Source organism: Hyperolius riggenbachi, chromosome 2, assembly GCF_040937935.1.
Source record: "Hyperolius riggenbachi isolate aHypRig1 chromosome 2, aHypRig1.pri, whole genome shotgun sequence".
Lineage (NCBI taxonomy): Eukaryota > Metazoa > Chordata > Amphibia > Anura > Hyperoliidae > Hyperolius > Hyperolius riggenbachi.
Genome location: NC_090647.1, coordinates 397,591,153 through 397,606,555, shown reverse-complemented (window position 1 = coordinate 397,606,555; position 15,403 = coordinate 397,591,153). Strand labels below are relative to the sequence as shown.

Genomic DNA, 15,403 nt, shown 5'->3' with positions numbered 1-15,403 from the left:
GGTGTACACGTGAGAAGTGGAACGAAAATCATACATCATTCCAAACATTTTTTACAAATAAATAACTGCAAAGTGAGGTGTGCGTAATTATTCGGCCCCCTGAGTCAATACTTTGTAGAACCACCTTTTGCTGCAATTACAGCTGCCAGTCTTTTAGGGTATGTCTCTACCAGCTTTGCACATCTAGAGACTGAAATCCTTGCCCATTCTTCTTTGCAAAATATCTCCAGCTCAGTCAGATTAGATGGACATTGTTTGTGAACAGCGGTTTTCAGATCTTGCCACAGATTCTCGATTGGATTTAGATCTGGATTTTAACTGGGCCATTCTAACACATAGATATGTTTTGTTTTAAACCATTCCATTGTTGCCCTGGCTTTATGTCATTGTCCTGCCGGAAGGAGAACCTCCGCCCCAGTCTCCAGTTTTTTGCAGTCTCCAAGAGGTTTTCTTCCAAGTTTGCCCTGTATTTGGCTCCATCTATCTTCCCATCAACTCTGACCAGCTTCCCTGTCCCTGCTGAAGAGAAGCACCCCCGAGCATGATGCTGCCACCACCATATTTGACAGTGGGGATGAGTATTCAGAGTGATGTGCAGTGTTAGTTTTCTGCCACACATAGCGTTTTGCATTTTGGCCAAAAAGTTCCATTTTGGTCTCATCTGACCAGAGCACCTTCTTCCACATGTTTGCTGTGTCCCCCACATGGCTTGTGGCAAACTGCAAATGGGACTTCTTATGCTTTTCTGTAACAATGGCTTTCTTCTTGCCACTCTTCCATAAAGGCCAACTTTGTACAGTGCATGACTAATAGTTGTCCTATAGACAGAGTCTCCCACCTGAGCTGTAGATCTCTGCAGCTCGTCCAGAGTCACCATGGGCCTCTTGACTGCATTTCTGATCAGCGCTCTCCTTGTTCGGCCTGTGAGTTTAGGTGGATGGCCTTGTCTTGGTAGGTTTACAGTTATGCCATACTCCTTCCATTTCTGAATGATTGCTTGAACAGTGCTCCGTGGGATGTTCAAGGCTTTGGAAATCTTTTTGTAGCCTAAGCCTGCTTTAAATTTCTCAATGACTTGTTCCCTGACCTGTCTTGTGTGTTATTTGGACTTCATGGTGTTGTTGCTTCCAATATTCTCTTAGACAACCTCTGAGGCCCTCACAGAGCAGCTGTATTTGTACTGACATTAGATTACACACAGGTGCACTCTATTTAGTCATTAGCACTCATCAGGCAATGTCTATAGGCAACTGACTGCACTCAGATCAAAGGGGGCTGAATAATTATGCACACACCACTTTGCAGTTATTTATTTGTAAAAAATGTTTGGAATCATGTATGATTTTTGTTCCACTTCTCACGTGTACACCACTTTGTATTGGTCCTTCATGTGGAATTCCAATAAAATTGATGTGGAAAAATTCAAGGGGGCCGAATACTTTTGAAACCTACTGTATTGTGGTTCATTGTGTTTGGCACTGATTGTATGATAATGATTGTACAAGTATTGTGATTGTATATTTGAATTGCTGTACCCAGTGGCGTACCTAGAGAATTTTACACCTGGTGCTGATGTACAGACACCCCCCTCCCCCCCCTCCCCAATAAAAAAAACCTTTTTTTTTTTTTTTTTAGGTAGGGTTGAAGGGTTGGGGTGAGAAAAGGAGTCATCGGGATGTGGACGGAGCTTACCATTATGAAGCGCTGTACTCTATACAATGCTGCAGAAGATGTAAGTGCTATATAAATACACAATAATAATATGGTAGGACATTAGACTATGGCTATGGTACAATTAGATTGTGAGCTTCTCTGAGCACAGTCAGAAAAGGGGGACATACCAAAGAGTGGGATGCATAGGAGGAGGGGGGGATAAAGCGGTAGAGGCACAAGGCAGAGAGCCTGGTGGGAGAGGAGAAATGGCAGGAAGGACTCTCACCGGGACTGCAAATATCACCAGGAACAGGCAGGAACATACTATTAAAAGAAGCCACTAAAATCTGAAAAGAGGAAAGGGTCATGTGGAAGACAACAGGGTGGGAGGTGGAGGTGGGAAAAGAGATAAGATTACCTGCAATCAAGCGAATCTAAATTGCTTGGAGCTTTCTTCTCTGCTCACTACAGAAGTCGGCAGTCAGCACCTGTATCAATGACTTCTGCATCTGCAGACTGCCCTGAATTATTGATTAATTACTCTGAACAGGATAAGTAATCAATAGTCTATGGGTAGTGTTTCTCAACACTTTATTGGTATGTACACCTTTTAGAACCCTGTACTGACCAAGTACCCACTAGCATAGTAAACATTATTACAAATACCCCTTAATAATAATTAGCTAAAACACGAATTTGTTATTGTTTAAATAAGTTTTATCATTTTCTAAAACTCTAAATTTGTTATTCTTGGTTAAAGTGACTCCGAGCTCATAAAAAAAATGAAAGTTGTACTCACCTGGGGCTTTCTCCAGCCCAGTGCTGGTCGGGAGGTCCCACGACGGCGTCCTGGCTCTTCTCCTTCTCCCCGCTCCGGAATGGCTGACAAGCCGCAGCCCGGGCGACACTCGCCCGAGTGTCGGGCTGCTCCTTCCGCGTATGACGCGGATTACGTCACATGCCGGCCGCCTCGCGTCATAACGGCGGCCGACGTGAAAGTACTGCGCATGCGCGATTAAAGCGTGCATGCGCCGTACTGCCACGCCGGCCGCCGTGATGACGCGAGGCGGCCGGCGTGTGACGTAATCCGCGTCATACGCGGAAGGAGCAGCCCGACACTCGGGCAAGTGTCGCCCGGGCTGCGGCCTGTCAGCCATTCCGGAGCGGGGAGAAGGAGAAGAGCCAGGTCGCCGTCGTGGGACCTCCCGACCAGCACTGGGCTGGAGAAAGCCCCAGGTGAGTACAACTTTCATTTTTTTTATGAGCTCGGAGTCCCTTTAAGTATAGCAAGCCTGAGTACCCCCTGGAACCATCAGAAGTACCCCCTGGTGTACGCATACCACACGTTGAGAACCTAGGGTCTAGGGCACACTGGTATTACAACAGCCAGAGCACATGGCTACTAATGACATGCAACTTCTGAAGCACTAAACACATCCTACCACCTCTCCCTGTTAATGTCCTAGCTGCAGCACAGCAATCATTCTCTCCACTCACCCTGCTGCTCTGCACATTCACTCACTGCAGGCTGTGTGTAGCAAGCGAGGAGACACATTGCCCATGGGGCAGGAAGGGGTAGGGGTGCTCCATCTAGTGCAGGAAGTAGTACACTCTGATTCACTGCCTGCTGCTATTTTCCAAAATGTTGCCCAAACTATGAAAAAAGGTCCCAGGTGGAAGTGCACAGTGACGGAGCACCACAGCAGCACCCCTAGCCATGGCTACACCTGGCGCTGTAAGCACCTGCAGTCTTATGGTAGGTACGCCACTGGCTACACCTACGTACAGTGGCTTGCAAAAGTATTCGGCCCCTTTGAAGTTTTCCACATTTTGTTACATTACTGTCACAAACATGAATCAATTTTATTGAAATTCCACGTGAAAGACCAATACAAAGTGGTGTACATGTGAGAAGTGGAACGAAAATCATACATGATTCAAAATATTTTTTACAAATAAATAACTGCAAAGTGGGGTGTTAGTAATTATTCAGCCCCCTTTGGTCTGAGTGCAGTCAGTTGCCCATAGACATTGCCTGATGAGTGCTAATGACTAAATAGAGTGCACCTGTGTGTAATCTAATGTCAATACAAATACAGCTGCTCTATGACGGCCTCAGAGGTTGTCTAAGAGAATATTGGGAGCAACAACACAATTAAGTCCAAAGAACACACCAGACAGGTCAGGGATAAAGGTATTGAGAAATTTAAAGCAGGCTTAGGCTACAAAAAGATTTCCAAAGCCTTGAATATTCCACAGAGCACTGTTCAAGCGATCATTCAGAAATGGAAGGAGTATGGCACAACTGTAAACCTACCAAAACAAGGCCATCCACCTAAACTCACAGGCCGAACAAGGAGAGCGCTGATCAGAAATGCAGTCAAGAGGCCCATGGTGACTCTGGATGTGCTGCAGAGATCTACAGCTCAGGTGGGGGAATCTGTCCATAGGACAACTATTAGTCGTGCACTGCGCAAAGTTGGCCCTTTATGGAAGAGTGGCAAGAAGAAAGCCATTGTTAACAGAAAAGCATAAGAAGTCCCATTTGCAGTTTGCCACAAGCCATGTGGGGGACACAGCAAACATGTGGAAGAAGGTGCTCTGGTCAGATGAGACCAAAATGGAACTTTTTGGCCAAAATGCAAAACGCTATGTGTGGCGGAAAACTAACACTGCACATCACTCTGAATACTCATCCCCACTGTCAAATATGGTGGTGGCAGCATCATGCTCTGGGGTTGCTTCTCTTCAGCAGGGACAGGGAAGCTGGTCAGAGTTGATGGGAAGATGGATGGAGCCAAATACAGGACAATCTTGGAAGAAAACCTCTTGGAGTCTGCAAAAGACTTGAGACTGGGGCGGAGGTTCACCTTCCAGCAGGGCAACGACCCTAAACATAAAGCCAGGGCAAGAATGGAATGGTTTAAAACAAAGCATATCCATGTGTTAGAAAGGCCCAGTCAAAGTCCAGATCTAAATCCAATCGAGAATCTGTGGCAAGATCTGAAAACTGCTGTTCACAAACGATGTCCATCTAAACGGACTGAGCTGGAGCTGTTTTGCAAAGAAGAATGGGCAAGGATTTCAGTCTCTAGATGTGCAAAGCTGGTAGAGACATACCCTAAAAGACTGGCAGCTGTAATTGCAGCAAAAGGTGGTTCTACAAAGTATTGACTCAGGGGCTGAATAATTACGCACACCCCACTTTGCAGTTATTTATTTGTAAAAAATGTTTGGTATTATGTATGACTTTGGTTCCACTTCTCATGTTTACACCACTTTGTATTGATCTTTCACATGGAATTGCAATAAAATTGATTCAAGTATGTAAGCCCGGAACTGCAGCACAGCGTAGTGTGCAGGGCCAACGCATGAGAGGGTAGCTGACCGGGAGCTAAGGGGTTAAGAAGTAGGGTAGGTGGAGCTGGGAATTCCCGGGCTTGGGAGGAAGACAGGGGGAGGAGGTTAGTTTATTTAAAGAGGGGGCGGAGCTTGGGCTGTCAGCAAGCGTGAGGTGGTAGCTCCCTCCCTCCCTTATGTGTTAATTTTTGTTCTAGGTACCTTTTTCGTCATTGCAGCCGGAGGGGTAGGGGCTCCAGAGGTGGGTATTATTTTGTCGGGGGATTTGCCGCGGGGCAAATTCCGGAGGGCTACGGATCATCAGTGAGTGCCAACATTGTGGGCATGCAGTTGTCCCCGAGTCGGAGAATGCGGCTGGGGGCCGGTCACAAGGCTGCATGCCAGGGATAAGGTTTTTGGTTTCCAGGCGGTACCTCCGGACCCCTTACCTCAGCTCTCTTGGATTTTATATGTTCGGATTCTTTAAGTGTTTATGATGGTTTTGTATTGTTGTTTTTAAATAAACAGGCTGCTTTGGCCTTAAATTTATCCAAAAATGCTGATGTAGTCCATGTGGTCATTGTAGTGATAAGAGTGGGAAGGTTTAAAAAGGGGAGGGGGGGAGGGCAGGTTTAAGGCGTAAGGGTATAAGCTCTACCCCTATCATGTTTGTGGCAGTAATATGACTAAATGTGGAAAACTTCAAGGGGCCCGAATACTTTTGCAAGCCACTGTAAATAACACGTTTCACCTTCAGATCCAGCCTGTGCAGACCTCAGTATTTTCTTGTATTTTCTTATATGTGGTTTCTTGCTCCTGCCTTGTCTTGATACGAATTAGCATGTGCAGAACATAAGGATTACATCCAAAATTGTATATAACAGTTACAGGTCCAGATTACAGAATTTCAGCCAACATTTCCATATTTTATAGAACTTTTTGGTAGATTTTCTAGCCTCATAGACAGACTTATATATAGGGGCATCCAATTTAATCTCTTTTTTAAGACCCAATAGTGAAGGTGGAGATTGTTTTTTCCACTGTAGAGCAATTGCTCTTCTAGAGTACATAAGCAATAAATGAGCCAGGTATAGCTTCTTGTCAGAAAGTGCAGTGTCACCAAAGATGCCCAGCAATAGGGCCTTAATGGTGTAGGGTATTAAGCCGTTGAATAGTACAGAAAGCATATCATGAACAGCGGCCCAAAACTCTTGTATTCTAGAGCAGTTCCAGAACACATGTATGAAATCAGCCCTATCTTCCTGACATCTCCAGCACTTCCCAGATTCTCCTTGTCTCATCTTAGAGAGTTTATAAGGGGTGAAGTAGGTTCTATACAAGAACTTGAGCGAGATCAATTTATGTCGTGCAGCTATTAGGGTAGTTATCATATGGGCCAAAGCGTCATTCCATTCCTTTTGTGTAAGGTCCGGAATATCGACCTGCCATTTAAAGAGACTCTGTACCAAAAATTACAACTTTTTTTTTCTACCATCCTACAAGTTCCTAAAGCTGTTCTAATGTGCTCTGCCTTACTGCAGCATGTTCTACTATCACTGTCTCTGTAATAAATCAATGTATCTTTCCCCTGTCAGACTTGTCAGCCTGTGTCTGGAAGGCTGCCAACTCTTCCGTGCTGGTCTGTTTATGCACAGTGTCCAGGCCCCTCTATGCACACTCCAGTGTGTGTGTGTATTTACAGAAGCCAGCAGCCTCTCTGCTATCTTATCAGTGATAGAAGAGAGCTGGATAAAAATCCTCCTCTGTTAGGCTGTGAAAGTAGCTGGCTGACACATACTGAGGAATTGCAAACACGGGCAGAGCTGTCTGCAGGAAGCCTGTCACTTCAGTGCATGAGAGAAGCAGGGGACAGAAGGTAAACACACAAATGATCTTTTGAGATTCAAAAGGAAAGCTGTATACAGCCTGCTTGTGTATGGATGTATTTTCTATGTGTGGACATACTGTACATCAATCTACTTCCGGTTTTGGTGGCCATTTTGTTTGTTTATAAACAAACTTTTTAAAACAGTTTTTGACTACTTTTAATGCGGCGGGGAGCGGCGAAATTGTGACAGAAGGTAATAGGAGATGTCCCCTAACACACTGGTATGTTTACTTTTGTGCGATTTTAACAATACAGATTCTCTTTAAGCAGGAATTTTGTGCACCGGGCAGCTTCTTCGCTAATAAGTGTGGTGTATATCTGAGAAGTCACCCCAGTTAAACCGGAGTGTGACAGAAGGTCTTCCAGGGAGTGGGATTGCACTAGGAGGTCAGCTGTCTTAAACTGAGTTTGGAAGGCATGGCGTAGCTGGAGATATCGAAATAACATCGACTTTGGTAGACTAAATGACTGTTTAAGGTCATTAAATTGGCGAATGGAGTTATTCTCAGTGATATCTCGTAGCTTAAATATACCCTTGTTTGCCCATATACGGGGATCAGGAACAGAGGCGAACTCCTGTCAGATTTTTTTTTAAGCAGAACATCACTGAAATGGTTAAACAAAGCATTTTGTCCTGCTATTCAGCTTCAAATCTGCATCCAAACTACAGATAATGGTATCTGTTTTACTTGTTAAACAGGGTTGCTCGAGTAGTACTTTTTAAAACCCGCCCAGATCCGGGTACCCAGATATCCAGATCAGATTCGGATATCCGGATCCGACTTTGCGGATATCCGAGTGAATTCGGATATCCTACCAAATTACCCGCGGGTACCCGACCTATTTGGGTATCCGGATCGAAAAACCGGAAGTGTCCTTTAAATAGCTTTAAAAAGGGTTTTTAGGGTAAATGATCCAAAGTCCAATCGCACAACTGGGACATGACAGTTTTCAGCCCAGACACCTCCAAAAAATGACACCGCAATTGTGTTTTGGGTTGAATATAGGTGGTGGTATCAGCAGCAGTGGCCTGTGGCACCGTGGCGGTGGGAGCCAGCGCCAGCTTGCTTCAGCCTCTTGAGCTCCTCATGCTCAACAACATGTTTTTCGGCCAGATGGGTGATGAAGCTGGAGGTGCCATACTTGTAGGGGTCACAACCTCTGCTCATCTGTAGTTTGCACACATTGCATATGGCAAACTTGCTGTCCAATGAGGGCAGAGTGAAAAACCGCCAGATTGGGGAGGTGCAGATTCCCCTGCGACCTGAATGGGATGCTGCGGCTTTTCTCCCTGTGTCGGTTGGAGGTTGAGTGGTGCAGCTGGTGGTAGCGGCAGAAGGATGTGGTGGGTCCCGCATTCCCTGGCCACTGTCTGCAATGCTAATACTCCGTGCCAAACCCACCGACGCATCCTCCTCGTCAGAGCTGACATCCCCATCCTGTGGATGGTAGTCACGGTCCTTCATCCCATCATCAACATCATACCCCCCCTCCTCAAAACCCAGAACATCCTCCTCAAACTCCTTGCAGCTAACAGCCCTGACTTCAATCGTGGCGCCTGGAGCGAAAAGCTTGCTGAATGAGGGTAGGCTGCCCGCTGGGGTCGACACTGACACGGCAGACCTTCTGAGGGTGGCCGTAATGTTGCTCCCTGTCCTCTTGCCCTTGCTGCCCCTCCCCCGGCTGCCGGTACCAGCAGACATAGTACAACTTATACGTGATGATGTCACCAGATCATGTGGGGTACTTTTACTTTAATTAAATCGGGGTTGGACTTTAAATCAAATCAGCACGGAGTGACAGACCGCACAGTAGAAGACAGACAGTGCACACTATCTGTTTAACTGTCACACTGACAATGCTCAGCACAGCAGCACTGCAGTAATCTGTAGTAAGCTAACACAGTACTACTCTCTCTAACAACTAACTGCAGCACTAACTAACTATATAATACAATAACACAGTAATCCTATTCCATAATCTATACTGTCCTGCTGGCCTGCACAGCACACACAGACACAGACATGACCTAACTGAGTGAATGAAATCAAACAATTACACTAGCTAGCTAAAAAAAAATAGAATAATAGTGTAGTGAAGGTGTTCAGCACTCAAAGCTTTAGGTTTATCACTGTATACAGTCAACACTTGCTAAGCCAACAGCACTGGAGCAAGTCTGTCAGTGACCAGCCAGCCACACAAGCAAGGTCGATCTTTCTCATCATGCCAGCCCTCCTTATTACACAGGGGGGCTGGCCAGGGTTCCCTTCTGTGATTGGGTGCCAGGGCTTAGGCTGGGAGGCCTCTGATTGGCTAAATTAGGTCAGGAGGGGCTGGCCAGAGTTCCCCTCTGTGATTGGTTGCTAGGACTTCTGCTGGGAGCCCTCTGATTGGCTGGGAGCCCTCTGAGTGGTTCAGTGACATCATCTCCCTTGTTACAGTACCCGGATCCGGATATCCGTCAGATATCCGCGGGTGTCCGGATTATGTGGCCAGATACCCGCATAGAGCTATCCGGATATTGGCCCAGGTATCCGGAATCCGGGTCCGACCGGATAGCGGAAAAATGGTCGGATACCCGAGTTTACCCAGGTACCCGGCTCCGGATGAGCATCCCTGTTAAACACAAATGTATCAATACTGGAATGTAAACAAACACTTTCTGAGAAACTGTCTCTGCTTTAGGCACACACAGAGTTCAGAATAGCTCATTAGAAGATGTTAATATATAATAAAAATCAGTTTGAATAAAATGCAATGACAGCTTTTAGGGCATGATAAATTACACTTTGGAAACCTGTAATTTTTAAATAGACACTATTACTTATGCACAAAAGCAAATATGATTACTGTATAATTAATAAAAAGTAGGAAACATATTTTTATTGAAGGTTATGTCGGAGTTTCAGGCCACTTTAAGTTTGTCTCCTAGTTCACTGAAATCATTTTTTAGGACCTTTTTATCTTCCACTAACTTTGTTGTTGGTAATAATGTGTACCAAGACAGCTGGGTCCTCCCCAGCCCCAACCATGAATTTATCTATGCGATCCGCCACATGCCGAACCCGAGCACCCAGAAGGCAATATACTTTATGGCATGCATGGTCTCTTCGACAAATTATCCTATCTGTCCTCCTGATAATTGAGTCCCCTACCACCAACACCTGCCTGGCCTTAGCTGTATTCCTATTTACATTCTCCTTACAGCAGTCAGTCCTCTGGTTGCTAAAAGACATTTCATGCTGCAGACTTGGTTAGGATGTGCCAACTCAGGACTAGCTTCCCTTAATCTTTTTTCCCTTCCACTCCTTACTATGACCCAGGAACCTATCTCATTATCCTGTCCCAACTGCACTCCTCCCTCCTCTTCCCTGATCCCTGAGAATACTTGTTCAGTTAGAACAAGGCTCTTCTCCATGTTATCAATGGCTCTCAGTTTTTCAAGTCGCTCACTTAGCTCCTTTATCAGTTTTTCTAACTCAACAACTCGTACACATCGTGGTACACACCCTCAAACATTTATTCTAGGGCTATGAACATTGCACAAGATGTACACTTCACCACATTACCTAAGATGGAGTCCATGCTAAAACCTAATGCTGGGAATACACGGCTCGATTCTCAGCTGATAAGATGGTTAGATAGATCATTTCTGACATGTCCGATCACCGTTCTAACATTTTGCCGCTCAATTTCTCATTGAAGTGAATTGAAAAAAAGATAAGAAAAACGAGCTGAAGATAAGAGAATCGAGCGGGCAAAATGATCGGGCGCAGAATCAAGCGCCAGAATCGACCCGTGTATTCCCAGCATAAGAGGATTTGATTAAAAATGTAAATGAAATGTGGTAGTACAAAAATCAAACAAACAAAATCACAAAATAAAAGGCAAAAAAAAAAAAACAACAAAAAAAAACAAGAGTCTAGGCCTAGGGCACTCACCTACTGTAGTTGTTTCAGCTGCCTGTGTTTCAATCAGTGTCCATTAAGGTGAATATTAGCATTCTTCACTTTATTGGCGGAATAAGTAGTTGTGTAGAAGAATTCCATAAAGCAGGATGTGCTAATAGCTCTGTAGCCCCCTTTTGCCTGGTTTGCATATGCCTAAACATTACCCAGATAAATATGTTCTTCATTGTCAGCTGCCATTGTGCATCGGTACATAGTGCAACTTGAGTTACTTTAGTAATGTAGGCATTGCATAACAGGTGTTATACTAGCAAATCACATTATCTAGGTAATTTTACTAGCATTTAGTAAATATGACCCATGGAAAATTTGCCATGTGACAAACTTCTAGCTTGTATCACAGATTGTAAAACTAGGGGCGTGGCCTAGCGCACAGTGAAGACAGCTGCATAGGAGACAAGCTCCTTGCCTGGGCTGCAAAAACCAGCTAAAAGCAACAGCCTTCTCCTCACTTTCCCTCCGCAGAGATGGAGGAAATGTTTAGAATAAAAAAGAAAGAAATGAGGTCTCCACTTGCAGAAGCTAATGGACTTGCGAGGCCTGGCTTTCAGCAGGCTCCTGGTCAAGGGAGATCCTTCTGGTGAGGAGGAGGAGGAATCAGCATGAGCGGAGAGAGCTGCGGCAGAAGCAGGTGGGAGCTTCTGAGGATCAGAGCACGCTGATGCTTTACCGAGAGACATGTGCGGCCTGCATCCAGAGCCCAAGATGGCGCCGAACAAGAGAGAGCATCAGCGTGCTCTGATCCTCAGAAGCTCCCACCTGCTTCTGCCGCAGCTCTCTCCGCTCATGCTGATTCCTCCTCCTCCTCACCAGAAGGATCTCCCTTGACCAGGAGCCTGCTGAAAGCCAGGCCTCGCAAGTCTGCCCCACAAGATACCACAGATCAGGTAGGAGAAATCAGTGATCAGGCCTCATGTGATAGTATCTCTGCAGAACTCCCCTGCTCCAGGTTTGACTCCTTTTCTGCCACAGACCAGACAGTTTCTCAGCTGTACATAAAAGACATTTTGCAATCTTTCAGAGTGTCCTTTATAGCTTATATGTCCAGTTAGAGATGCAGCAAACACCGAATTTTCAGTTCCAGAACGGCAAACTTCCCCATATCATACCTCCCAACATTTTGAGATCAGAAAGAGGGACACTTAAGCCACACCCCTAATCACGCCCCTAGCACACCCCTAGTCACGCATACTAGTGTTGGGCGAACAGTGTTCGCCACTGTTCGGGTTCTGCAGAACATCACCCTGTTCGGGTGATGTTCGAGTTCGGCCGAACACCTGATGGTGTTCGGCCATATGGCCGAACTAAGAGCGCATGGCCGAACGTTCCCCGAACGTTCGGCTAGGGCTGTGATTGGCTGAACGGGTCATGTGGTTCGGACACGAACGCGCTCTGATTGGCCGAACGGGTCACGTGGTTCGGGTAAATAAATACCCGATCCACGTCATTTCTCCGCCATTTGTCTGTGGGTTTAGCTTTGGGTAGGCAGGCAGGGTAGTTCTCTCTCCAGCCAGGCTAGCCAGGGTCCCCCCAGTCATTGTGTCGCTGCTGGGAACAGTAGTACATCGCTCACCCACACTATATAGCATTGTGTTTACTGCCACTCTGTGTCTCTGCTGGGAACAGTAGTACACTGCTCACCCACCACTGTATAGCATTGTGTTTACTGCCACTCTGTGTCTCTGCTGGGAACAGTAGTACACCGCTCACCCACCACTGTATAGCATTGTGCTCTGTGTCGCTGCTGGGAATAGTAGTACACCGCTCACCCACCACTGTATAGCATTGTGCTCTGTGTCGCTGCTGGGAACAGTAGTACACCGCTCACCCACCACTGTATAGCATTGTGCTCTGTGTCGCTGCTGGGAACAGTAGTACACCGCTCATCCACCACTGTATAGCATTGTGCTCTGTGTCGCTGCTGGGAACAGTAGTACACCGCTCACCACCACTGTATAGCATTGTGCTCTGTGTCGCTGCTGGGAATAGTAGTACACCGCTCACCCACCACTGTATAGCATTGTGCTCTGTGTCGCTGCTGGGAACAGTAGTACACCGCTCACCCACACTATATAGCATTGTGTTTACTGCCACTCTGTGTACACCGCTCACCCACCACTGTATAGCATTGTGTTTACTGCCACTCTGTGTCTCTGCTAGGAACAGTAGTACACCGCTCACCCGCTACTGTATAGCATTTCTGTACTGCCACTGTACTGCTGCCAGTCAGCGTGTACTTTAAGGATAAGTGAAATGAAGAAGAAATCCTGTGAAAGAGGGAGGGGCAAGGGAAGAGGTGTTTCCCCTGACGATTCACGTACAGGCCACAGTGGAACGCCGAAGAAAACCCACTCAATACCGCCCATGTTGTCCAGGAAATCAACCCTCACAAATCCAAAAGAACAGGACCGTTAGCGTTACTGGTCCCTTTTTCTGGAACCTCTCATCTGTATTACATTTATGACTGCATGCCGACAAAAAGCAAATTGCTATCCGCACGCTCCTTGTCCTCATGCAAGGCCTGGGTTGTTGTGTCTCAATGCGTAGCCTTCTCCTCCTGCGCCGCCCTCCTCCTGTTCCATCACGTGTGCTGCTGCTGGGTTAGCGTTACTGGTCCCTTTTCCTGGAACCTCTCATCTGTATTACATTTATGACTGCATGTGGACAAAAAGCAAATTGCTATCCGCACGCTTCTTGTCCGCATGCAAGGCCTGGGTTGTTGTGTCTCAAAGCGTGGCCTTCTCCTCCTGCGCCGCCCTCCTCCTGTTCCATCACGTGTGCTGCTGCTGGGTTAGCGTTACTGGTCCCTTTTCCTGGAACCTCTCATCTGTATTACATTTATGACTGCATGCCGACAAAAAGCATGTTACCTGTGCAAAGATAACAGACATTTCCCGCATTTAAAAGACAGTTTTCCATTTGAAACTTTAAAATCGATTTTCTCAAAAACTATAAGCTGTTTTTGCTAAAAAAAAAATTTCCTCTTGTACCCACTCCCAAGGTGCACATACCCTGTAAATTTGGGGTATGTAGCATGTAAGGAGGCTTTACAAAGCACCAAAGTTCGGGTCCCCATTGACTTCCATTATGTTCGGAGTTTCGGCTCGAACACCCGAACATCGCGGCCATGTTCGGCCTGTTCGGCCTGTTCGGCCCGAACCCGAACATCTAGATGTTCGCCCAACACTAACGCATACCATAAATACTATATAAGAAAAATATATAATTTTATAATTTAGATCACACTGGTCCTTTCTATCCTGGTTCATTTTCCTTCATAACACATGGAAATAAGAAATATGTGAGTTTAAAGGATGAGTATAAAGTTTAGAGTCAATTTAACACATTTTTCACTAGGTCTGTACATCAGTCCTGTAAGAGGGACAAATAAGGAGGAAAGAGCGACAGGGCTCCCAAAGAGGGACTGTTGGGAGCTATGGGAGAGGGGGACACACAGCATGTCAGGGGACACTGGAGATGGGGACACACAGCAGGGCAGGAGACACTGGAGGGATGGACACACAGCATGGCAGGGTACACTGGAGAGGGGGGGACACAGCATGGCAGGGGACACTGGAGAGGGGGAAACACAGCATGGCAGGGGACACTGGAGAGGGGGACACACAGCAGGGCAGGGGACACTGGACAGGGGGAAACACGGCATGGCAGGGGACACTGGAGAGGAAGACACACAGCAAGGCAGGGGACACTGGAGAGGGGGACACACAGCAGGGCAGGGGACACACAGCATGGCAGGGGACACTGGAGAGGGGGACACACAGCATGGCAGGGGACACTGGAGAGGGGGACACACAGCAGGGCAGGGGACACTGGAGAGGGGGACACACAGCAGGGCAGGGGACACTGGAGAGAGATTCACAGAAGGGCAGGGGACACTAGAGAGGGGGACTCACAGCAGGGCAGGGGACACTGGACAGGGGGAAACACAGCATGGCAGGGGACACTGGAGAGGGGGACACACAGCAGGGCAGGGGGCACTGGAGAGGGGGACACACAGCAGGGCAGGGGACACTGGAGAGGGGGACACACAGCAAGGCAGAGGACACTGGAGAGGGGGACACACAGCAGGGCAGGGGACAATGGAGAGAGAGACACACAGCAGAGCAGGGGACACTGGAGAGGGGGAAACACAGCATGGCAGGGGACACTGGAGAGGGGGACACACAGCAGGGCAGAGGACACTGGACAGGGGGAAACACGGCATGGCAGGGGACACTGGAGAGGGGGACACACAGCAAGGCAGGGGACACTGGAGAGGGGGACACACAGCATGGCAGGGGACACTGGAGAGGGGGACACACAGCATGGCAGGGGACACTGGAGAGGGGGACACACAGCATGGAAGGGGACACTGGAGAGGAAGACACACAGCAAGGCAGGGGACACTGGACAGGGGGAAACACAGCATGGCAGGGGACACTGGAGAGGGGGACACACAGCAAGGCAGGGGACACTGGAGAGGGGGACACACAGCATGGCAGGGGACACTAGAGAGGGGGACACACAGCATGGCAGGGGACACTGGAGAGGGGGA

At 47.3% G+C, this 15,403-nt stretch overlaps 1 protein-coding gene across 1 annotated transcript in view; it reads left to right on the top strand.

Annotated features, from left to right (window-relative positions):
* Positions 1-1,675: 1,675 nt before the first annotated feature.
* The window catches only part of IL10 (interleukin 10), a 471,201-nt gene continuing 457,473 nt past the window's right edge, over positions 1,676-15,403 (top strand). Inside the window, exon 1 of the mRNA XM_068265593.1 lies at positions 1,676-1,732. Within this exon, the coding sequence (XP_068121694.1) occupies positions 1,676-1,732 (57 nt within the window). The remainder of the gene's footprint in view (positions 1,733-15,403) is intronic.